The sequence below is a fragment of the Pan troglodytes genome, chromosome 1 (assembly GCF_028858775.2).
Source record: "Pan troglodytes isolate AG18354 chromosome 1, NHGRI_mPanTro3-v2.0_pri, whole genome shotgun sequence".
In the NCBI taxonomy this organism is placed as follows: Eukaryota; Metazoa; Chordata; class Mammalia; order Primates; family Hominidae; genus Pan; species Pan troglodytes.
The window spans coordinates 38870477-38894765 of record NC_072398.2 but is presented as its reverse complement, the minus strand read 5'-3'; the positions used below and the strand labels follow the sequence as shown (position 1 = coordinate 38894765).

Below are 24289 nucleotides of genomic sequence, written 5' to 3'. Positions count from 1 at the left end.
TGAGAGTCTTTAATGTACAAAGTTCAACAAAAACACCTTCAAAACAGATTAGTTCTAATTATGTTTAATATTGGTTTGCTGCTTTATTGAATAATCTACATTTGCTTTTAAAAAAAGGAAATTCACTTAACTGCATGTCAGTCACCCAAGTTTTAAGTGTACAAATGAAATGGAAAACATTTATTACACAAATTTAATTACAATTCTAAGAAATAAACATGCAAATTAGATAGAGTTCAATTTGCAGATGCTAATCCTCATCCTTGATCTTGTTCCTTCCTCCCTTGATTTTCAGTCTGTGCGTCTTCTTGATTCCTAGGGAGCCAGGCAGCCAGAGGTTTGGTTTTTCACAGTCGGAGGATAACTGTTTTAAAGAAGTGTTATATTTAGCACATCTGGTATAGTGGCAGTAAACAAACATTATAGTCTTTGTAACACTTTTGTGCAGGTGCCTTCTCCCGATTTTATTAGGTCTATGCCTTCCAAGCCTCTGCCTTCATTACACCTGAAATGACCCATCTCGACTATGGAGGGGTCCCTAGACAGAAGTTATGAATTAATGATTTTAAAAAATAAACTCTGAGGCCACTATAGGAGAAAATTACTATTTGCAAAATATTCTGATTCCAAGGCTTAAATTACATTCTCTTGAGCAAGGACAATCTCTTGTATTACTTTTTATTTCCTGGAGGTTTTCCCTGGAGGCTCCCCACCCAGAAAGAGTTGCCAATTCAAGTTGCAGCAGGACCAAGGTTGCTTTTTTTTTTTTTTTTTTTTTTTTTTTAAATACGTACGCAGCTCAGGAGGGAAACGGGCGGGGGCGGGCGGCGAGGGAGAATAACTGTTTGGTCCTGCAAAGACATCTGTTTCTCATCTCCGTTTGCTGTGGCAAAGGAGAAGAAAGTCTTTTGCAAAGGGTGGGAAAGGCACAGATTTTTTTTTTAATCACACGCACACACAACAACAACAAAACTAAACCAAATTTAAAAAGACAAGATATCTCGGAAGGTTGCAGAGTGAATACATTATTCGGCTGGAGCCAAGCCCCCAGGGCTAGGGCGGGAGCCCGAGAGCGCGTGGGGTCTGGGCTGCGGGCTGGAGCTGGGCCCGCGTGTCCCCGGGCACCGGGAGGGGAGGGGAGGAGAAGGAGGAGGGAGGGCGGGAAGGAGGGAAGGAGGCAGGGGGCGGGCTGGGGTGGGGGTGCGGGAAAGGCGCCCCGTGTGCAGCCTGAGGAGCGGCGGCGGCGGCGGGAGCAGAGGGAGGGAGGGAGAGCGGGCGCGCTTGTCATGTTCCCTCTCTCACCCTGGGGGCATCCTGCAGAACCTCTCCTCGGAAATCCACGGGGAAATGGCAAACAGGATTGACGGGTTTCACACGCTCCTCGCTAGACAGAGCCGCTCATTACCATAACCGTCTGCAGCGACGGCGGCGCAGCGCCCTAGTCGCGGCGGCGGGACCTGCCGGGACCCTTGCCCGCCGCGCACCCGCAGTCACCGCCGAGCGGGCGGCCGGGCCGGGACCCGCGAGTGTGCACCGGCGGCCGGGCTGGCGCCGAGCCCAGAGCGGACCAGCAGCAGCTCAAGCGCTGCGGCCGCCGCCTCCCCGCTGACCCCGCGGTAAGAGCCGGGCTGGGCGCGGGCCGCGGGGGCGGGAAGGCCGGGCCGGGTGGAGGGCGAGGGCCCCCCGGGGCTCCTGCCCTCGCAGACGGGCACCCACGCGGCCTCCCGCGCGCCCTCTTGGCACCAGGGCTGTGCCGAGGTCACCGAGTGGACTCGCAGCGGCCGGAGCGGAGTCGGGGCGGCGTGGGGGCCAAGGCACAGCTGGGCGCGGAGGCGGCGCGGGCTTTTCCCTGGGCTAGCGTGCGCCGCGGCGCCTTCACCAGGGCGGGAACCGCCGCCTCCTCTAGGGCTGCTCGGGCTGCCACCCGCGCGCACCGAGACAACTCCAGGGACGGGTGGGGTCAGAAGCTCTGGTGAGACCTCATGGTCCTCCGTGGCCGCTTAGTCCCTCATCGTAGGGGAAGGGGTTAAGTAGGAGGGGTGCCCCCAGGTCCGGATGCCGCGGCGCCTGGCAGGTGGGGAGAGAGGGACTGTGGATGTCAGGAGCGCGCGTTTGCAAGAAAAAGGAATTGATGCAGTAGCTGACACCTTCTGTCCCCCTCCACCTCCGCCCCCGCACCCTCCTCCCAGGCAGCAGAGCCGCGCTGCGGGCGGCGGCGGCTCCTCTGTCCTCAGCTCACCTCCCCGGCGGGCTGAGGCTGCTGCCCGCCTGGTCCACGCCTCCGCCTCTCTCTTCCCTTCCTCCCCTCCCGCCTCTTCGGCCCTAGCAACTTTCCGAGTGCCCAGCTGTGGTCGCAGAAGCAGGGAATAGGCGTCCTCGCCGCCAGGTCCCACGGGCGCAGGGCGCTCCCGCAACCGCGGGCTTCCAGCGGGTTTGGCCGGCAAGGGAGGGAGGGAAGGCCGGGCCGACATCTGCTGCGGGCTGGAGCGCGGGGGCCCGGGCCAGCCCCGCCAGAGCCCTGCCAGCCGCTGTGAGTCATTTCCTTGGAATCCTACCTTTGGTGTTTATTTCCCTTAGAAGGAAACTTGGTTTTAAAAAAAAAAAAAGGATAAGACATAAAGAATAATAATAGCTCTTATTCTTCAGAAGAGGCACACGGCTGCGGCACCGTAGAAAGACAACTTGCCTTTGTTCCCGGACACTTGGGGTGTTGTTTACTTTCTCCTGCGGCCAGCGGCCGACCGGGCGCTGCTGGCTACCCGGGGAGGGGCTGAGGGCTGCGGCACCGACACCCCGGGGGTGTGTCTGTGCGGGAGCCAGGATGTGGTTGGTGGCTGCCGCCCGCCTTCAAGAGGTCGGCCCTCCAAACCTCGGACCCCACCCCCGCAACCGCCACACACACACACACCTTGGGCACCAGGGCTCGGGCATCGGAGCACCCCTTCGTGCTCTTTAGGCCCAGCACCTGCAGCCCCAACCACAGGACCCAGCTTCAAGCTCTTGGCCTCGCGGGGCTGCAGCTGAGAAATGTACTTCCCAGGGCAGACAGGTGTACTGCAGGAACGGCAGAAAAGCGACATCTGTTTGTTTAGAAGGGTTGAAGAATTTTGTTCCGCCCATCCAGTCCCTTCCACTACCACCACCAGGAGCCGGACAAGCTATCGAGATCATTTTGGGACAATGTGGAGGTCAGGGGCTTGATGCCATTTAAAACTGGCAGCATCGATCGGGGGTGGAAATAGCCCTTTACTTCCCTGCTTTCCAGTGCTGGAATCAGACTGCTAACTGCTATAATGATCTTAATCAAATGCTCTCCAATTTTCAATGACAGATGGAAGAAGAGGTGAGCAAAGAACGACCTGGAGCCCCTTGTTAGATTCAAGGTGCCGCTGAATTCATAGCTACCCTGTTTTGTGTGCCAGCCACTCCTATTAGCATCATAATTGCTTCGAGGAAAGAACAAGCCCAACTCATCTGGAAAAAAACAAATTGTGTAGAAATGCCTGGTAACTTTACTACGAACATTTGCTGGAAAAGCTTGGCATTCTAGCCCTCAGTCTTCTGGGGATGCTGGAAGTGTCATTCCACTACATCCACCTGGGTGTCAAAACAGACATTCAGGAGCCTGAGGATGAAGGGTTAGGGCTTTTTTTTTTCTTATCTTTTAAACCCATGCATAGACAAAACACACTCTAACACCCTCCTGTTGAATCCATCACCTCTGATCTTAGAAAATAAATTTTGCCATAATGTATATCCTTTTCTTTATTTAACATTAATAGAACATGAATTTGTGGACTTGAACTGCTGATGTCAGTAGCAGAATTATAAATCTTATCCGACAGAGAATTATGACAGTTTAGATCTCTACATATAATACGAAGAAAGATTCACGTTAAGCATTTGTGCTTAACGCTGCCCTGTCCAATTTTTCGTGAACATTCAACTTGCCTTCTTAATTTGTTAACATCCAGTGTAAGTTTTAAATAGACTAGGAAGACTCAATTGCAAAATCTCCTCCCCGCTCCCAAATAATCCCAACTCATTCATGTTTTATTCAGATTTACATAAATCACTTGCAGAACTCAGCCTCTCTAGTTTAGGGTTTTGTGTGTAACAGTTCTCAATTTAAAAAAGAAAAACTTAGTAAAATTAGATGTTGTGAACAAAATAATAGCCAAGATAAATACTGTTATGCCATGTTTCAAGTTCACGTGCATAATAGGATCTCATATGCTGGAAATAATACTAACAAATAGAAACACTGAAATTCCTCACAACCGGAAAAGCTACTACCAAAAAGTTATTAAAATATAAACAAACTCTGACAAACATAAAACAGCACAGGGCCCATATAATGTCCTATTAAACAAAAGTAATTGCTGCCAGGAGCCTGCAAATGTTTTTCTTTCTTAAGGGGCATGAGTTTGACAACCTGCTTTTGTTTACATGAAATAAAAGTCGGCATAGGCAAAAGGCTTGCATCTTATTCCCATGATCTAACACAAAAGTGAGTGTAAACTTCAAACTAGAAAATGTTGATTCTCTCAATAAGAAAGGGCTGCTGACTGTTGAAAAGCTGTAATTCATGTGCTCTTGGCAATAGTATTTCCTGATATGATTGTCTCTTAGAATAGGTGAAGAAACTGGACCATTTCATGAGAGTCTTCCAGGGAATAAATCATCATGAAGTTTGATACCCTACTTGGATGAGGAGTTTGAGAAATGATAGACAGAAGGACTTAATTTGTTAAATCAATGTAGGCTAAGTTTGTTTGTTGATGACTCAAAGAGAAAAATAAATGACATGTCCCATCGCTTCTTTATAAAGATTTAATCGAACCTTTCTTTTGCCCACTTGTTTTAAGGTTTACTAATAAGTCCTTACTGATGTCTCTTTGGAGGGCATCTTAAAAGAGAACGGGGAGGTGTTGTAGCAGCCCAAACCAGCTGAGTCCTAATTCTCTCCACTGACCTGTACACCTTCCCTGTCTGTCAAAAGATCTTGCTTCATTATTCAGTGTGGTTGGGACAGAATTTGAGACCTCAGAGAGAAGACTGGGTGAAAGGTAGAGTCATTGCTGCCAAGAGCTGCTCTTTTAGCCAGAAGGACATTGTCACTTTAATGATGCTATTTCGCCTTACCCTGGTGTTTTTCCTCTTTTTCCTTGGAAGTGGACCCTTGTTATAGCATGTAGGTAATAATAGTCTCCCACGAGACAATGGTAGATTCACTCTTTCCCAGAAACATTACAAGCTGTATAATTTGGAAAAGAAAGCAAGAACTGGGCCCTTAGTTTATGTTTGAAAGACAATCAATCTTCAGAAAGCCTGACATCACTTGTGTGACAGTTCTTGAAACCACAGAATGAGATAGTGGGGGCTTGGGTCTCCTGAAGGGATTGGCAGTTAAGGAGGCACTGAAGTTGTGCTACTGTCACCACTGGTCTATGGCTGCTAGGTCTTTTTACCTTCATATCAGACTCTCCTCTCCCTTGAACTTACTCTTGACCCTACCTTGAGACCTGCAAAGGGCCAGGTGAAGACACAGAGCCCCCATGAAAGCGGCCTCACTGCCTGAGCTATCGAGGGGCCCAGGAAGCCTCACAGAGCAGAGAGGCTCCCATCTCCCTGCAGGCCCAAGGGAGAAGGGCGTGAACTGGAGAGAAGGGCAGTGATGTGTTGCCTCTTGGAAAGTTCCTGCTCTGTGTCTGGGCTTTGCAGTGTAAAGAGTTGTTGGCTGCCTCTGGCCCCAGAGCCTGGCTCCTGTTTAATATTCTGCCTGCTCCGTTGATGTTGTGCTTGGCTCCTGTGGGACCGCAACTCACGGCTTGAAACTGGAGCCAATTTTCTGTCTTCATCTCGCAGTGTTTTGACTGGAGGCAGATCCAGTTCAGGCCGATCAGGGCTGGTGGAAACAACTACCAAGTGTCTCTCTGTCTGCTTTGCTTTGGGAGAAGAAAGTGGAGGGAGCCCCAGCATGTTGTAGAGGAACTGGCCTGCGGAAACGAGAGGAGGAGGGTGCAGGGGGCAGCGGAACAGACTGAACCTCAGAGCATCAGTTGGAATTACGGTGGATATTTCTGCTTCCCCTGCCCTTTTCTTTTGATTGATTAGTGGATTTCATCAAAGGAGACTCCCAGGGGATTGACTAGAAAATTGATTTTGCCTTATTAATAGAAAGGAAGCGCAAGGGTTTTGGCTTCTTAGCAGTACATTTTCTTTGGAAGGTCAGGAGGAAAATGTGTTTAGGAGGCAAAGCAGCTGTCTAGAAGAGGGCTGAAGGGAATCTGAGAACAATAAGAAATGGGGTTTTAAAGATCCGCCCATGAAATGCAGATTGCTGAACACAGAGGCTGAGCTAATAGCAGCTAGAGAGTTTGCTGAGGTTTTCTTTGAAAAAATAATAAAATGTTTCAGGGTAAAGGGGAGGGCCGAGAAGTAAAAGTTTCCCAAAGCAAAGAAATGAAGATGCCAAGGCCGTCCCTTGGCTTGCTCTTGATTAGGGCTGTTTTCTTCATTCTTGTTTTTTTTTTTTTTCTTTTCAGATCTGAGGCTGTCAGAGATGACTCTGGTTCTGTCCATGAATAGATTCTGCGAGCCCATTGTCTCGGAAGGAGCTGCTGAAATTGCTGGGTACCAAACACTATGGGAGGCTGACAGCTACGGAGGCCCAAGCCCCCCAGGGCCAGCACAAGCTCCTTTGCAGGGAGACCGGGGAGCTGGTCCCCCACTGGCAGGTATTGCCCTTGACCTGCGCCCATCCCCCCCACCCCTCGCTGCCCTTTGCAGCCAGCCTGGTGGACAGGAGGTGGTGTCTGGGGTGCCCTTCTGAGCCAGGAGAGCTAAAGCTCCAGGGACTTCCCGGGCTGCCTGTGCGCCTCTCATAAGTGAGTCCAGAGCTCCAGAGAGAGGACCAGAGGTGATATTTAAATTGCATTCAAACCTGTTTCTACCCATGCTGCTTTTTGAATATAAGTCATGTGTCTGTATTTTTAAGAGGGCCAAACCAGATATTGAAACTCTGAGTTTGGGTTTTGGTTTTCTACCCTGTGGAACTGTATGGTTCTCTCACAACTATGAAAGCTCTGGTGGGCTCAACAATGACACCTTTATCCCATGAGATATAAAGGAATCTGCACTTTGGGCCAGCAGCTATGAGCTTCTTTTCTTTGTTAACCCATTTATGCCCAGTGTTCCATTATTGGAACGCTAAGCTTGTGGAAGTTATTTATATCCTACTGCTCAAGGTCATCACCAAGGTCTGACTTTTCAAACACAAAAAAATTTGCAACCTATGGCATAAATGGGTAAAGCACACAATTGGTTTTAGGATTGTAGGAAAAAAATTTAAAGCCAAGAAAGTAGAAGTATGTTCTTCCTGATTCTTTCTTCTTATAGTTTAAGTTCCTTTGGATTTTTGTGCAGTATTAGCTATTTTTAAAAGAAACTAAAATATAAAACAAGTACTCAAGGAAGTCTGTTTTGTTAAAAAAGATTAAAAACTGTGGTCTTCATGGTTGGCATACTACATTTTGGAGAGTGAAAAGGACATTAGTTACCCAAAATTTTAATTCAAATTTTAAAATTTTGAATTTTGTATTTTGAAAAAAAGGAATGCTATAATCCCAATGTGCAGATAACCATTTGTTCACTAACCTAAAGCCAATAAGATTTCAAAGTTGTTTGGTTATCAGTGGTTACAGTTAAAGATGTATGCATCTTTAACAGTGGTGCTATGTTGTCATGAATTTAATTAAACAATTTAAATAAATACTAATATATTTTAGAGAAATTACACTCCTCCCCTTTATGAATGTTGCAGTTTCCTTTTGCATAGAATTAAGATTCTGCATATTTATTAAATGCTAAAATATGTGATTTTCCTCTATAATTGCCTAGAAATCTTTTCCTAGCCTGGGTCACAGGATTCCATATGATAGCAACTATTAAGACAAATGTTTATTTTTAATCACCACATGTACAGACAAATATGTAGCCAAGTTATCCTCTAGAAGGAAAGGAAACGAAAGTATTTTGTTTGGAGAACCTCTGGCAAACCGCATGTCATTTGTCATATCTGATTTATTACCACAGGATCACATTACAGGGGAATTTCAAATCCTATAACAACATCCAAGATCACATACTTTAAGAGGAAGTATGTGGAAGAAGAGGATTTTCACCCACCACTCAGCAGCTGTAGCCATAAAGTATGTTTTTTTAATAGTCATTATTTTTATTAAGAGTTTAAGATACTTAGTAACAGTTGCTTGATCCACTTCCAGGAATTAAATTGTTTCACCCAAGCAATGAAAATGAGCCACTTCTCAGTGGAGCCTCATTAATCGTTGTCGCTTTTTTGGGTCCTGTGTTATTTTTCACAACTACTTGAAGAAAAAGCTGGCAAGAGCTATTCTACCCAGAAATGTCAAAATTATGTAATCCAAGGAATTTTTTTTAATGTATGATTTAATATTTCTCAGACTGTGTTTCGGGTTATGGTTCTTCCGCACTTTTGTGTGTGGGGAATGCACTTGTTCTTTCCTGTCGTGTTCTCCCCAGTCTGAGTTCTGGCTCCTGCAGCCAATGCTACTTCCGTGTGTGTCCACATGGGGGTGGTTACACAGGGCTTTTCCTGACCTCTTATGGGTAGACTCATCATCCTTGAATGTGTGTATACAAGTAGACATATGCACTTCACTGGACATGGGTTACATATAAGTTTGTTGAAACATGGACTTCATTTCCAGGAAAAGACCAAAGCTAACTGTTTTGTAGGTATAGTTAAAAAAAAAAAAAAACAAGATGGGGAAATTGCATAGAATTATGAATCTGGGCATCTAAGCTTTTGAAATATCAGTTCATTTTTCTTTAGAGTTACCTTCCTTCAATAACTATCTGCTGATTTAATCAAGGCAGGTATAAGCGCAGACCATAGTTGTCTGAAATGCAGAGAGGATTTTCAATTCTTCTTCCTCTCTGTCTCCTCTTGCCTTCCCCCTCTGCCACCTCATCCTTTAGATGTTGCTTTTACCTTGCTCATGAAAAGACAGCAGAATGCATTGGTAGGTACTGGGCTTTTCCCTGCATGTGTAGTCCCTGCCTTTGGTCAGTATAGGCTGGTTTAGTTCACAGCTCCTCAGGTTATGGTGCCAGTTTGCTTTTTTGATGGCCTGGAATAACTGGTCCCCAGGACACAAGCAGTTTATTTCCTTTTTAGTTTCTGTGTTGTGGTTGTAGCAGTTTCCCAGTTGCTACTGGATTTGAACCAACCATCGCATAGTGACAGTGTCACACAGCTCAGGAGTGAGCCCTCTCATTTCCTCTCGGCATCTCGTCTCCCACTCAGCTCCACAAGGAAGCCTACTTTGGTCCTTCAACTGACACATTCTGTCAGGGTCTGAGCCTCATTCATTAGTGTGTCCTCTTATCAAGCAAGGATAATTGCAAGTATGAAACCCAAAGGATTAAAAGAGGGACAGCATTAAAAGCCAAATCTCATGCTCCTTGTTGGCTAGACCAGGGTTTGAAGTATATTCATTATGACTTGCATTTTGGCATCATTTTAAAAACATGTATTGATATACAATATATGAGTTATGTGTCTGTGTGTGTGTATTTGTATAGACACACATAAAAAAGTACAGGTATCAGTACAGCTTGATGAATTTCATGAGGTCATGGTTAGTTACATACCCATGTAACTAACATCCAGGTTGAGAACCAAAACATAACTGGCAACCAGAATCTTCCTTCTGCCGGCTTCTAACACTACCCCTCGCCCCGCTCACCCCAACTCTGAAAGTACCTCCTCTCCTGACTTCTAATAGCTTAGATTAGTTTTGTGTTTCAGCATCTTCCTTACTGGGCCATAATAGATCAAACCACCTGAACTGTCCCTCCTGGGGTCTGCACTGTGGCTCGATTCCCTAGTGCTTGACCACACCAGTGAGTCAGGAAGTGGGTGGGTGCTCCAGCCAAGTGAGGAAAGGGAATATCAGCAGAATGGGGGACAGCCTCTCTAAATTAACCCTGCGGAACAAGACCACAACATGCCCAGACCCAGACAGTGCCAAGAAAGAAGTATGCTATGATGATGTTTTCATATAGTCCATTTTCTAAGCTTTCTCTCTTCCTTTTTCTGTTTTTTTTTCTTTTTTTTGGTTTGTAGACCATCTCAATTTTTGAGGAACGAGCCCACATCCTTTATATGTCCTTAGAAAAGCTAAAGTTTATCGATGATCCTGAAGTGTACCTCCGAAGATCTGTCCTTATAAACAATTTGATGAAAAGGATCCATGGAGAAATTATCATGCAGAATAACTGGTGCTTCCCTGCCTGCTCTTTCAATGGCACCTCTGCCCAAGAGTGGTTTATGGCTCAAGACTGCCCTTACCGAAAACGACCACGGATGGCCAAAGAGGAATGTGAAAAGTTTCATGCCTGCTGCTTTTACCAAGAATGTGGTGGCCACTACCTAAATTTACCCCTTTCTGTCAATGCTAATGTTGGAAGTGCCTCCACTGCTGCCTCCTCTCCCTCCGCCTCTTCTTCCTCCTCATCTTCCTCTTCCTCTCCCCCTTTGCCTTTACCGAGTTGTTCCCACCAGGTGGATTTTGATGTAGGTAGTGCATCTATTTACAAGAGTGATGGCCAGATACCTGCCAATGAAATCTTTGTCACTAATGTCAGATCACTTGGTGTTCAGGAAAAGGCCAAATTAAATGATGAGAAAGCAAATAATGACACCAACAGAGATGGTGGCCCCCTCAGTCACGAACCTGTGGGAAATGACCTTGCTTTTGAGTGCAAAGGCCAATTTTATGATTATTTTGAGACCGGATATAATGAAAGAAACAATGTAAATGAATCTTGGAAAAAATCCTTACGGAAAAAGGAGGCTTCACCACCAAGTAACAAACTGTGCTGCAGCAAAGGAAGTAAAATATGAGCCATCTTCTCACCGAACTTTGAAGCATGCACAGCATGATCAGTTAGCTCTCATAAATTTTATTTTGAATGGATTTTGTAGTTTTGTACAACAGATAAAATTATGCCATGAACATGCCGTGTCGTTTTAATGCCTGGAGAGCAGATTGCGTAAAACATCTGTATAGCAGGCATCAGCGAGCTTCTTATAAATGTGGTGATTTTTACCAAGGAAACGATTGACTTAATGCTTAAAAGTATATCATAGTTTTCTTACGGAAAAGATCAGTAGATGAGATTGGGGGACAATGTGCCCTTGCAATATTTCCATTGCCCCCCAAGGAGCCTGTCACTAGCTAAGAAATTTCTACATGTTTGCCAATTAATTAGGGAGTTATTTGGTAAGCAAATCAATATAACCAGCAAAGATACCTGCTTCTTCTATATGATACAATATTTTTTTTAAATAAAAGACTGAAGACAGGGAGCTAGATGAAATGGCTTAATGGTGCTGTTAAGTATTTGTACCTAACAGTCTTGTGTGACAGATGAAAATAGGATGTAACATAATGAAACACACCTGTCTAGGGGCGGCAATCAACAGTCTTACACAGAGAGGGTATTCCCTGCAAGTTTCTGGCTTGCCTGTGATGGGTGATGAGGCTTTTAGAGAGGTGTTATACAGGGCGATTTTTGGTGCCTTACTTTATCTTAATTTTTGCCAATGTGAAAATTAAGGATAAATCAGAGTTACAGCAGGGATTTAACAAACAGGACAAAAAAAAAAAAACACAGGGTGGATCAATATGGTTTGGAAACTGTTAACTTTGAACTATTGTGTTCAGCTTTTGATTCGACATCTCTATTCTTTATTTTTGATGCCCAATTGATTTTGGATTCGGCGTTTTTTCAATAGGGATGGAGGAAATGAGAGAGAGAGCTGTTAGAAAGCAGCACGGGCTGCTCGAGCTTTTCTATGGCAACTGTGTGTTGCTGGGGTTGGGGTTTTCTGGGTTTTGGGTTGTTTTGTTTTGTTTTCTTGTCCAATGAAGTTCACGAACCAGTGGCATGCATTATACTTTTCTCTGTTTTGCATCATTTCACTTGTTTAGATTATAAAAGCATGTGGGTTTTTATATATGAACTTTGCTGTTGATTAAGAAGCACAATGTTAATGAATGATGTGATCAATAAGGTTTATCTTAAAGAATGTAAAGACTTTAGTTTTTTGAAAGTTATTTTGGAGAAATGGGACTTAATCTACAATAGTTACTATGTATTTGGTCTACATTTTCCAAATAATATCTTTAACTTGTACATTTGCAAAGTGTTCAGAGTGGCCCTCCTACCACCCTTCCTTCCACTCCAGCCAACTCTTCCTGCTAAACTGTATTCCAATTTCCAAGTTTACTAATTGACTTGGACCTGTTCAAATAATACTTCACAGAAACCAAATGCCAAACGAAGGAAATAAGTAAGCCCTCCCAGTTTCTCCAAGATAAAGCTTTTTTTATTATTGCTATTAATATTAAATATAGGTCTCATTCATACAGTGTATGAGTAGGATCATTTGGACAATTGTCCACAAAGACCAATTTTTAAAACATTTTCTTGTGTTATAGTTAAATAGTCTAGTAATGTTTTGTCCTTTATTTTCAATATTTGATAAACATTTGATGTTCAAAACTTAGCTAATAGATGCTTGTATATGAATGTGTTGTAATAAAGTGAGGTTTTCTTGATATATATTTATTAAGATGATAAAAATTCATTAAGATTTTTTTTAATTTTAATGGCTATTGGCTATGTTTCTCTTTTCCATTATTCTCTCTCCTTTAAAAAACTCAAAACATCTAGAAACTATAGTGGATAGTGGCCACACAGGAGTTTTCTAAATTAAAGAGTATTTTAAAATGCCAATCTGACAGGTGTTTTAGAATGATCCTAGTTCGTAAGTTTAAGTTTCTATTGATTAAGAAGCACAATGTTAATAGATGATGTGGTGATCAATAAGGTTATGCCTGAAAGAATGTAAAGATTTTCCTTTCTGGAGTGTCTCTGAAAAAAATTGTATAACACGAAGCCATAAATACTGAATCTTAGCTGATTGCATTATGAAATGTCAAACTGTGAAGATGACCCATATGTAAACAGTTATAACAGCTACAGATTATTGCTAGTAGCATTCCATACAATTCCGTATTAATGTTCTTAGGAGCTAATATTTGATAAAGGGGAAAGCTAGTTAAAAACTAATTAATTTGTCAAATGTAGCATTCTTATTATGAGTGTAATATCTCATGGAGATTTAAATATGAACGAAAGGACTTATCCTTCTGCTTTTTAAAAGCCCCAGCATTACTAGATAGTGTTTTTCTTGAAGGCCAAAGCTGTAAAATGACAAAGTTGGTGATTTTCAGCAGCACTCACCTGAGCTGTGAGCGCCTGCACCAGTTCGGTAGAACCCACTAGAATCACTTCTCTGCAGGATAAGTGATGCCTTTGAATCCAGGAGCATAAAAATCTGTTCTTTTTAGTCATGAAGTTTTTGTTTCCAGGATATTTCTAGCGTTGCAAAAAAAAAATTTCTTCACCAAATACTAATTCCTAAACACCCATCCAAACTACAAAAATTCTCTTGTTAGTAGGCGAGAGTGCTAGGACTTCCTGTGTTCACCTCCCATGCACCCAGCATTGTCTTTTATGCATGAGATATTCCATTAGATTTTCCTAGAGTGGCCAGGACACCCTTCATAGTAAGTTATACCTCTTAACTGGATTCTATAGTTTTATCTCGAGCAACTTGGAAAAGCTAAGACATCCTCCACCCACACTGCTATCTACGCGCCTGGAAGCCGCACCTTCTCTCATTGCTGTGCTCTGCTTTAAGGAAAACCTGATATGACAGAATCAAGACTATTAAAAGATAAATGAGGGGAAATCTTCATTTAAGAAAGTTGCCTTGCTCCCCAAGAGTGCCTTTAATTGCTATTCCCCTAGGCATCTGGGCGCATATCATTAATGAAATCATTAACCTTTGTCTCTGGTCCTTCCTTTCTAAAAACGGCAGATTATAGAAGGTGGTCTGGCAAAGGGATTTTCAAAGGGTAAAATTCTCATCATCATCTTTCCACTCAAAATCCTATTATTCTACACTTCACTTTGCAGGGGTCCTAGGGACAGGATTGCAGGGACAGGGGACATGGGAGGAAGACAGAAAAATTCAAAACCAGCAGATGCCACTACCTGGCAATGAATTGAAAATTAGGGGAAAGCATCTTTGGCATGACCTTTTATTAAGACAACAGAAATTTAGAACATTTTACATGCTTCTTTGTTAAATGGTGAAGCAAGGGAATGAAAGTCTTTATTTTTAGAGCTCATAGTTAACTCCATCAAGACATGGCTACCCACCCCTCCAGTTATGAACTTGTATTACAGCTCCACTTGGTGACTTCCTTTCTGTGTATCAGGAGCAGAGCAGAGGACAACTTGTAGAAGACATGACCATTAAGAGACAACAACTTCGCAACAAATATAAGACAAGGATACAAGGATTCCTGTGTGATACAGCTAGGTTTTTATATCCTTCTAACAAATGGTGAGCAAGAGACTTTTTTGGAAATAATTAGTTGTGAAATTCCATTTTTCTGACAGCCCCTTAAATTTGAAGTTATTTCATTTGTAGTTAAGGTTATCACATCCCTGCCAATTTTACTAGATTTTTTCAGAGACAAGCATTCAGCATGGCATTAGTAATGATGGTTTAAACTAGGTGCAGAACTGTCCCATGAAGAGAAGAATGATATCAGTATTTAAATAATAAGAGACAATGTATGGTTTGTAGTGATTCATTTTAAGATTGCTGTACTTTGATTTTGTGGTTTAAAATAAATGCATTAAGGATCTTTTAAGTTACTACAAGATGCCTCTCCGTTGCTTTCTTAGCTATAGTGCCTAAGCAAGGTATATTCTCTTGACATGGCTAAAATGTCTCAATTCTATGTGATATAGCTACACGACCTGGGGTGAAAGAGTTACTAGTTTGGAGATTATTTCCCAGCCTTGGGTACCTGCCATATTTGAGCTGGGAGAACTCACTTAGGAAAAGCACTTGCAAAGATGTAAGTTATGAACACTTGAATCTCGCATCCTGCCATAAAGTGCATCAGCAAGTGAGTTTAATAAAACATGCTGTTTAAAATAGTCTGTAATTTCCTGTTTCTGCATTTCCCTTCAGTATCTGTGACAGGCTGAAGAACGATGACTAAACGAAGGGAATTTACACAAGCTAGTCTGGTGGTGTTTGCAAACCATCGCCATGAGCTTCATCTTCTTTGGTAAACAATCCGCTGGTGGGCTGTCTATGGTTGGTTTCTTTTCTTTGTTGTTGATCCAATTTGTTAACTTTGAAAATGCAAACTACTTATTCACAGCGTGGAAACACCTGCTTTTGACCACAATGAAACTGATAGAATGTATGGGGATGTATTAGTTGTTTCTCATGAAATTTCTTATATTTCTCAACCCCATTTCTATGACTCTTCTCTTGATTTAAAAATATGAAAATCTAATAAAATCTTGTGGGGAGGACCTACATATAGAAGAACTTGCAGAAATGTAAGTTATGATCTTGCTTTCTGCCAAGATCTCCAAGACAATAGGCAAATATCAGAACTTTGGGGGAAAGGGATCTAACGTACCCTAGTCTTGTGCTGTGCAGACCAGCTTGGCCTTCGGCAGGCATTACCTCTATCCAGATCTTTCCATGGAAGCAGCTGAGTCCAGGCATCAGGCATGTGATTCTCCACTGCCTCCTCTGGTCAGCACACACATGAACCCATCTTTGATACTTCTAGACACAGTGCTTTTTCTTCAGATACCCTCTAAAGTGACTGCAATGAACTAAGCTCAGATGTGGTAAGACCCTGGTATCCTCTCAGTCAAGAGATGAGTAGATGTCTCTGAAATACACTTGGCACAGCACTCAGATATCTATACCATCTTCAAAACTCACAACATCCCTGTGTGCACAATAAGCAAAAGATAGAGAATGACAGGCTATGCAAGAGATTTGGGCAAAAGGTTGGGGAGTTGATCTCTGGTCCAGTACACTGAAGGAAATCTGAGACATACAGTGCTCCCTGTACACTGCAGAGTGAATCCACTCTCTTTAAGGAAAAGTCTAAAGACTGCAAGGGAAAGAAGACAGAATTTTTTGTTTCTTTGTGAAACCTCTTTAGGAAAACAGAAAAAAACATTTCAGGGACTAAAGGATTGTTTTAAATGTTTTTGCAGGAAGAGAGAAATGGCTTGTCTGCCCTTTCTGGATCTGGGAGGGGTTCTCCCTGTTCTCCATGTCCTTAGATGCTGTGCTTTTCAATAAACCCACCAAACTGTATTTGTGAACAGGTATGGTCATTAGCCCAAGGAATCTCTCTCCTGTTCAGTTTAGGCACAGAGGTTGTGGGTTTCTCACAAGACTGGACTATAGAAGAGGGTTAAGAGTAGGGGGTTTGGAGTTAGACTGCCTGGATGAAAATCTCAGCTCTGCCAGGGTAGCTGTGCAAGCTTGGCCTTGGCCAACAAGCCACTTTACCTCCTAGTGCCTCAGTTTACTCATCTGTAAAATGGAGCAGCACACATTATCCACCTCATCAGGTTGTCAGGATTAAAGGTTTTAATATCAGGGAAGTGACTCAACATTGCCTGGGTGTACATTATGGGTTTGCAGTGAACAAGCCTCCATGACTTCTCCATTACTGTCCTTGAATGCCCTGCAAGTGGAACCCAACCGTGCCAGATCCTCCTTTTGGTGGAAAGTATTCAGCCTCTTTGGTTCTGTACAGCAAGCTTGAAGTTAAACAGGGGGATGGTATGAAACCTGGGGTCCCAGGGCCCTTAGCTATGAAAGTCGTCATTGGTGACCTTGAGATATGTTTAGTATTTAAAATACCAAATCATAAAATCTTCTGAAAGTGGTTGCACAGGCTAACCCCACATCAGATTTCCTTACCTTTGGCTGGAATTAAATCAGCTCCAGGCTGTCACAAACTGAGAAGAAACTCTGACTGGGAAAACAAAGGCATTATCCTTAATAAATACAATTTGTTTGTCAGACAGAATCTTTCAGAACATTGGCTATGTGAAGAGAATAAGAGGTGTCCCTTACAAATGGAAAGATTAAAAACCACTAACCTCTGACTCATCTCTAGGATTTGCCAAAGTTCAAGTTTATTTAGTTGTTGTATCAAATAATTTTCTTAAACCTAGCTTTTACTCAGAAAAAGTACAGTATTAAGTTAGGAAAAAAAGGGGGGGCAGGCGCGGCAGCTCATGCCTGCTGGTAATCCCAGCACTTTGGGAGGCCAAGGCGGATGGATCACTTGAGGTTAAGAGTTCAAGACCGGCCTAGTCAACATGGTGAAACCCCGTGTCTACTAAAAATACAAAAGTTAGCCGGGCCTGTGTGGTGGGGGGCGCCTTTAATCCCAGCTACTCGGGAGGCCAAGGTCGGAGAATTGCTTGAACCTCAGAGGCAGAGGTTGCAGTGAGCCTAGATTGATCCACTGCATCCAGCCTGGATGAGGAAGTGAGACTCTGTCTCCAAAAAAAAAAAAAAAGGCAGGAGGGGGGCAGGGGAGATAATTTAGACTAAACGCTATTCCTTGTGCTCCTGTACCTGATAATTTTGGAGGCCAAAGCAGAATTGTCTGGATAACCATAACCAAGGACACAGCCTATTATAAAATAACTGGGATACAGTTTCCATGTATAAGGTCAACTAGAGGTTGGTTATCCCTATTTCAAATTCTTATCCCTTCTGTTTTGCCAGTAAACTCAGAAACCAACTGATAATTTCAAAATAGAATTCCATTTACAAAATTACATTCTGTCTCTCTATTTTTGAAGAGTATATATTTTTCCCTAAGGTGAGGTTCATTTGTAGTAGGCTTGCTGATGGGTAGGTCCTGAAATGAGAACAAAACTGAACCATATGGCTTGAGAATGAGAAATGGGCAACAGAGTATAATGAGAGCAAATGCAATGTTGTACCATGGGGTTCCCAGGACTTCTCTGCAAGAGGCTCCCCTCCTATCTGACTGGGCTAGGATCTCATGATTGGCAACATTAGTTGCCAGTTGAGCCAGCTGAGAGAGGCAGTGGGAAGCCAGGACACCTCAGCCTGCCCAGGGAGGTCTAGGCTGGCCATCTCTAAACCTTTGTCCTCTCAGAGTTTGGAAAACCAGCAGCTGGAGTAGATATTTTTATTTTCCAATCAGTAGAATTTTAACCAGTTAAGATGATCAATTAGAATTCTCAACCAGCCCAATCTTGACCTAGCTGGTTTTAGGCAAGATGACTTAATGCACAAGGGACATCTCTATCTAGAGATGGTATTGGTCCCTGCACAGAAAGAACTCTTAAAGAAATTCTGGGGCCATTTATCTGGGTGTTTTAAGTGATGAATAAAGAAATACATACTAGGAAGAATCCTGGGATGGAATTTGTACGAATTAATTGATTTCTAACACTTGTTCTTATTATAGATCCAACAAAGCTTACCTCAATCTTTTAAAAATGTCCTGTTAGGCCAGGCGCGATGGTGCACACCTTAATCCCAGCACTTTGGGAGGCCGAGGCAGGAGGATCGCTTGAAACCGGGAGGTGGGGGTTGCAGTGAGCCTGCAGTCCCAGCCGCTCTGGAGGCTGAGGTGTGAGAATCGCTTGAACCCCAGAAGCAGAGGTTGCAGTGAGCTGAGATTGCGCCACTGCACTATAGCCTGGGTGACAGAGCAAAGAGCAAGAATCTGTCCACAAAAATAAATAAATAAATAGAAGAAGAAAGCAAAAAGAAAGAAGAAGAAAAAGAAAAAGAAATCATAACTCTTCATTTATTTGCTTAGAGTCAATCTATTGTATTGATTTCTGGTCAAATGACTGCTGTTTCTTAACCACAAGATTATAACCAATTTAGTGGTGAGAACTAGATTAGGAGTTAGGAAACAGATTCTTGCCCAGGTTTGCCACTCACTAGCTGTCTAACCATGAACAAGCCCCTTCACTTCTCTGGATCTTGATTTTCCATCTGTCAAATGATGAGGCTGGATTCAAAGGGCCTCTAAAAGATTGTTCCCTTCTAACCTTCTCTTCTGATTCTAACAATTCCTGATTCTAACAATCAGGGATCTTTCTGAAGATGTTCACTTGAGTTTTCTGCATGTCACCCTTTCCTTTCCTTCCCCAGAATGCCTTTTTTCCCTCCCAGTGAAACTGAGAAACTGCTTCTGGATCTTTCTTTAAGAATACATCTCTGAGTTTTCCTGTCCCAAATGATTGTTTTCTGCATATGGCGGCTAATCTATTGTCTTCTGTAATATACATTCCTCCAGATAGGCCATGCTTCCCCATTCTCACAGCAGTTCCTCTGCCCCTCCCCCTGGAGTGCTCCTGCCCCCGCCTCCTTTAGCCGATTAGCTCCACACACCCGGAGCCAGCCAGGCACAACGCGGCTCCCCCTGGCACAAGACTGTCCTCGCCTTCAAGCAACCAGCCTGTCTGCACCATGCAGGCAGGAGATCCCTGAACCCTCTTCTCTCTCATTCTTATGCGTAATAAAATAGCGGACTTTCCCCCTTCTTTTTATGAAGACAGTTCTTGCAGCTGTGACTATAACTGTTTTTTTTTTTTTTTTTTTTTTTTAAATACCAGCCAAGATTATGGTCCCATAACCCAATTAGTGTCATTTGGTTGTGGTCCAAGGGCTTCCCCTGCACGAGTTTTAATTTGGGGATCCCCGGAGGCTGCACTCCACATCTGTAGGGCCTGTTCTTCCTCTCCCCTTATTTGCTCGAGGTTTATGGGAGGATTAGCTGTGTGGTCTGGGAGGCGGCTGCTTCTCTTTCATCCTCACGGCTCTCGAGCCGCGGAGGAGCCTTTTACTTTTCATCAAGCCCTGGCACCTGGAGGGCGGGCAGCCCGAGCGACTGGAATGAATCAGAGGATGCCCTGCAGGCCCCGGGGGGCGCGGCCCTGCAGCATGGGGGAGGGGAGGATGGGGGAAAGGCTGCTTATTGGGCTGCTCAGCACCCGGCCAGACTGCGCTGTGCTGGGACGGCGAGGGGTGGTGAGGAGGGCAGCCGCAGTGTGAGGTGGCCCCCCCCCCGCCCCGCCCCCACTCCCTGGCTGGCGAGGGCTGGCAAGGGCTCCGGGCGCTCATTGTGCAGGCAGCTGGCACCAGCTGGGAAGGGGAATTAGCATAACAAAGAGCCGGAGCGAGCGCGGCGCGGCCCGGCGGGGGCTCTGCCGAGCGCCCCGGGCTCGGAGGAGCCGCGCTGTCAGCGGCTGTGGCGCCCTCGGGCCTCCTGGCCTGAGACCCTCGGAGCGGCGGGGCCCGGCCCACAGCGGGCGCGCTCTGTCTGGGTTCCGGCCGCAGGACTCGCCGGGAGAATGCAGTGGGTGTGGGTGTGTCCAGGACAGCGTGAATGGGCGTGGGTGTGTGTGTTCGGGTGAGAGTGGGTGCCCGTGTGTCCAAGCGTGCGTGTAACCGTGTCCCTGGGCGTGGGAATGCGGGTGTGAAGGGGTCACCTGCACACGGGTGGGGACCCGCCAGCCCTCTTCCCTTCCGCCCCAGGAAGGCCTCTTTGTTTCTTTCTTTCCGGAGACCGCGGTGGTTCTTCAATCACCAGTTCTCAATCCTGATTGCACCTCGGAGCCCCCTTCGGGAGCTTTTACAAAACCCTCAGGCCTGAGCCCTACCCCAGAGGCTCGCGATGAATTGGACTCTGCTGAGGCCCCCAGCGGATGTTTCTTCAAACGTCCGCGTGGATTCCGACATGCGGCGTGGTTGGGAACCGCCTAGTACCCACTCCCACTGTCCCCAGCCCTGCTGCCGACCCTGGACGCCAGCGAGCGCCAAGGAGACCGGGGCTGGCTTGGCCTCGGGTTTAGGGCCTGGAAGCTTATCCTTCGCCTTCACTGGTTGAGGTCAAGTGCACATTCCCCCGACACTAGCGCTGGGTCTTAGGCTACCGACTGGGCAACCTCACCTCCATTATTGCATCTAAGCCTTACAGCAGCCCCGTGGGAAAAAAGCTGTCGTGAAACGAAGCTCAGTTGAGTGTCACAAAGGGTCACAAAGCTAGGTATTCGACCCACCGAATTGGAGTCCAGGGCTATGGGACTCCAAAGTCCACGTTCTTTCCACTGTAATATTTAAAAATAAAAATTAAACAACTAAATCAAAAACCACCGCTGCTTTTCAAGTGCTGCCAAGACCTCAAGCTGACCAGGTCCCTGGAAAAACCCTGGGAGGACTCTGGAGGAGGCGGGGTTAGGATGTAGCAAAACTCCTGACCCCAGAAGGTAGATACGGCCTAGACGACGTCACTAGAAAATGCCCGGGGTGTCTTCTCTCCAGCAACCTTCTGCACCGCCTTCCACCTGGGTAGTCTCCCTCCCCGTCCCGGCCCTTCCAGGCTCCAGCTCCCCACCCCCTCCCTACAGGAAGGAAATGTGACAGCACAAGCCTTTCGCCAGCACCCAGGAGCTGTCAGCAGCTGCGCAGCCCGGGGCGGGAGAGAGCACCGCGGTCAGAGACCCGGGGACCCAGGGACCCGGGGACCGGGGAGCTGCACCACCGCGTTCCGGGCCCCGCGCCTGGGCTTCGCCTCGCTGCACCGCGCCTGCTTGCTCCTAGCGGGAGCCCAGAGTCTCCGAGTCTCCTCAACAGCTTCGCGACAGGAGTCTCTTGCCTCAGCTGCCTGAGCAGTCCTCCTGGAGAGGGAGGAGAGGAGGATGAAATGAGCTCTGGGCTCTGCTAGCCCCAGACTCCCCCATTACCCAGAGGTGTGGGTTTCCACGAGTGCAGGCTCCAACCAGCGCCTTAGCATCACCAAGCTCCAGAGGGCCCTGGGCTTCTGAGGCCACCCAGGCCCACCCACCCTTCTCACAGCAGGGGAGATAAAGGTCCAGGGAGGTGAAGTGACTGGAGGTTTCATGGCCTCCTGACTGCCTGCCCAGCTTTACTCTGGCTGCACCAGACCCTTTAACAGGCAAACCTGTCAGTGCTTACTTACCGGGGACATTTTCTACAGAGAGAACCTCAGTGCTGGGGAAAGGAGTAACTATAGGCTTGCAGGCAGCATCTGCCCACAAGGTGCCCTGGAGAGAGGGAGAAGTTGGAAACCCTGGGCCCCCAGCCTGAGCACTACCCAGTTTGAGTTTCTGGGGCCTGATGGGGCTGGTGGTGGCTGTTGTTGTTATTATTAAGAGTTCAGAATTCTCGTAGGTTCTAACAACTGTGTTCATTCTCAATAAATGGTTTCTTAATAATCATTTTAATTAGCAAAAAGGCTGTCTTATTAAAGCTAATTAAAGGCAATTTGGGAACCTTATTTTCATACAATCATAAAATTAGAGAAACAAGAGGCAGGAGAAATGGGAAAAGTCTCAGCTTTTCTGCAGAGGGGGCAGGGAGGAGCTGGGGAGACCCTACCTCCAAGCCAGGCATGCAGAATGCCAGTGCCCAAGGGGGTGGACTGGAGCTCCTAGATTTGGGTGTGGCCTCAGGCAGTGCTGGGGACCAACTGCTGAGAGGGATACTCTGTTCACATCCTCCAACTGGAGTCTCAGAGTCACCTGAACTCCTCCCTCTGCTCTCACACAATTAGTCAATTCTCTCCCTCTAGCTATCTTTACATTGAAAAAGAAGGTGCTACTATTGCACCTCTGCCATTGCACCTGGCAGCCATAACCTAGGTGGTTTAGCATCCATCAGGTGCCTTAGCATCACCAAGCTCCACAGGGGCCCAGGCTTCTGAGCACCCAGGGTTATCTACCCTTCTCACAGCAGGGGAGATTAAGGTCCACCGAGGTGAAGTCCACAGCCTCAGCCCTGCCCAGGGTGCCCCCTAAGTCCCCAAGCATTTCCACTCCATCCATTCTGTAGCTGATCATCCTAAATCACCAGGCAAACAGGAATACTTTACCTCCCAGGTTTGACTTTCAATGCCCTCCAGACCTCAGCCCAGGCTACATGCCCAGCCCCACCTTCTGTTCCCTGGGGGGAACCTTCTGCTCCAGCCACTTCTGTCCTCTCAATGTCCTCTCCTTCTGACCTGCAACTTTTCACCTCCCAGCCTTCACTCCTGCTTTTCCCTTAGCCTGGGATAACCTCTCCATGCCCCCACTTATACAAAGAGTAACTTGCCCTCAAGGCCACTTCAAGGTCCACATTTTGTGTGAAGCCTTTCCAGGGCTACTATAGGTCTGTTCTGTGATACATAAAATGTAATATCCCCCCTCTCTAGAATTACTTTTCAACTAGAATCATAGTTTTGGGGGAGATTTTTTTTTTAGAAGGCATTATAAAGTAGAAATTAAACATGGGCTTTGGAATCAGAGAGCTTAGTTACAATCCTGGCTTCCTATAACTTTGTGACCTTGAGTAAATGTCTTGACTTCTGTAAGCGCAGGTTTCTTCATGAGTAAAATGTGGCTAACTATACCCATAACTAAGTTATTGGGATGGTGTATGTAAGTCACTTTACATAATGCCCAGCACACAATATGAATAGCTCTGGGACCCTTGTCCTTGTTGATGTGGGGGAATAGCTTAGAGTGACAATTTGTTGTTTTATGAGCAAGTCCTCCAGAAAAAGAGAGCACCCAGTCAAAGGATAGATTCTGTGGCTATCTGAACTTCCACTGCACTCATCCCTAGGGGTTCTAGTACCTCAGTACGCACCCCCATTCCTTCTCTCCAGGGTCCCTTCCAAATCCTAGGAAGGGGCTCTACCCTCGGGTCCATGGGATAGTGGTTTATGGGCACATACTTACTGTAAGTGTCTAGTGTCAGAACTCTACACAAGAAAGACACTAAACATGGGGTTAGCTCCTTGCCTTCTTGTTTTAAGTTTCCCAGTCTCCATCCTCAGTAGACCTCCCTGTAAACAACCCATTCTGGCAGGAATCTAACAGTCTAAAGGGCTCTCCAGTAAATTCCACCATAACACCAGGAATTCTTGCCTGTCCTTAAAAATGCAGCTTTGTGCATAGATGGATTTTTTTGTACAGCAGGCTTTGTCCCTCTCCTTATCTGTTGCTTAGGCCATGGGACAGTGGGTGGCCACGAATCTGCAGGGGGCTCCCCTTCTGTCCTTCCCTGAACATCCTCTGGATGAAACAACCGTAGCAAAACTGACCTGGGAGGAAGAGCAATGAGCCCATGCATGAAATACTAGTGTTTAGCTGCCTAGTCTCAAAGCAATTGTTTAAGTAGGGGCCTCAGCCATGCTAATAGCTATTATCATAGGACCTTATGTCTATTAATGTCTCCTCAGTGGAAGGAAATGCA

At 45.6% G+C, this 24289-nt stretch overlaps 1 protein-coding gene, 1 long non-coding RNA gene and 1 other non-coding gene across 5 annotated transcripts; 1 reads left to right on the top strand and 2 right to left on the bottom strand.

The window, feature by feature from the left end:
- Window positions 1-48: 48 nt before the first annotated feature.
- On the bottom strand, window positions 49-2549 carry LOC745508 (uncharacterized). Its single transcript, XR_010150746.1, has 3 exons — window positions 2240-2549; window positions 1303-2067; window positions 49-364 (listed from the first exon to the last, which is right to left on the bottom strand). It is a non-coding gene; the product is annotated as an uncharacterized LOC745508 (transcript).
- Window positions 1528-15389, top strand: SERTAD4 (SERTA domain containing 4). Of its 3 annotated transcripts, none has more exons than XM_024351624.3 (5): window positions 1528-1616; window positions 6549-6740; window positions 8098-8213; window positions 14406-14533; window positions 15173-15389. In XM_024351624.3, exons 2-5 carry the CDS (start codon window positions 6566-6568, stop codon window positions 15201-15203), a joined length of 450 nt encoding a protein of 149 aa, XP_024207392.1. In that variant the 5' UTR covers window positions 1528-1616; window positions 6549-6565; the 3' UTR covers window positions 15204-15389. The 3 variants fall into 3 exon arrangements, with proteins under 3 accessions (XP_024207392.1, XP_016793590.1, XP_016793597.1); XM_016938108.3 differs by lacking the exon at window positions 15173-15389 and adding an exon at window positions 5869-6073 and having other exon boundaries at window positions 1540-1616; window positions 10175-14850; XM_016938101.3 differs by lacking the exon at window positions 15173-15389 and having other exon boundaries at window positions 10175-14850.
- LOC129135963 (uncharacterized) lies at window positions 14216-21173 on the bottom strand. Its single transcript, XR_008537140.1, has 3 exons — window positions 20692-21173; window positions 18499-18743; window positions 14216-17003 (listed from the first exon to the last, which is right to left on the bottom strand). It is a non-coding gene; the product is annotated as an uncharacterized LOC129135963 (long non-coding RNA).
- Window positions 21174-24289: the final 3116 nt, after the last annotated feature.

Bases quoted from the DNA above. Each gene is read 5' to 3' on its own strand.
- SERTAD4 (XM_016938101.3), top strand. From the start codon at position 6,566: ATGACTCTGGTTCTGTCCATGAATAGATTCTGCGAGCCCATTGTCTCG. The intron at 6,741-8,097 runs GTATTGCCCTTG...TTATTACCACAG, and splicing joins AGCTGGTCCCCCACTGGCAG to GATCACATTACAGGGGAATT. The intron at 8,214-10,174 runs GTATGTTTTTTT...TTTGGTTTGTAG, and splicing joins TCAGCAGCTGTAGCCATAAA to ACCATCTCAATTTTTGAGGA.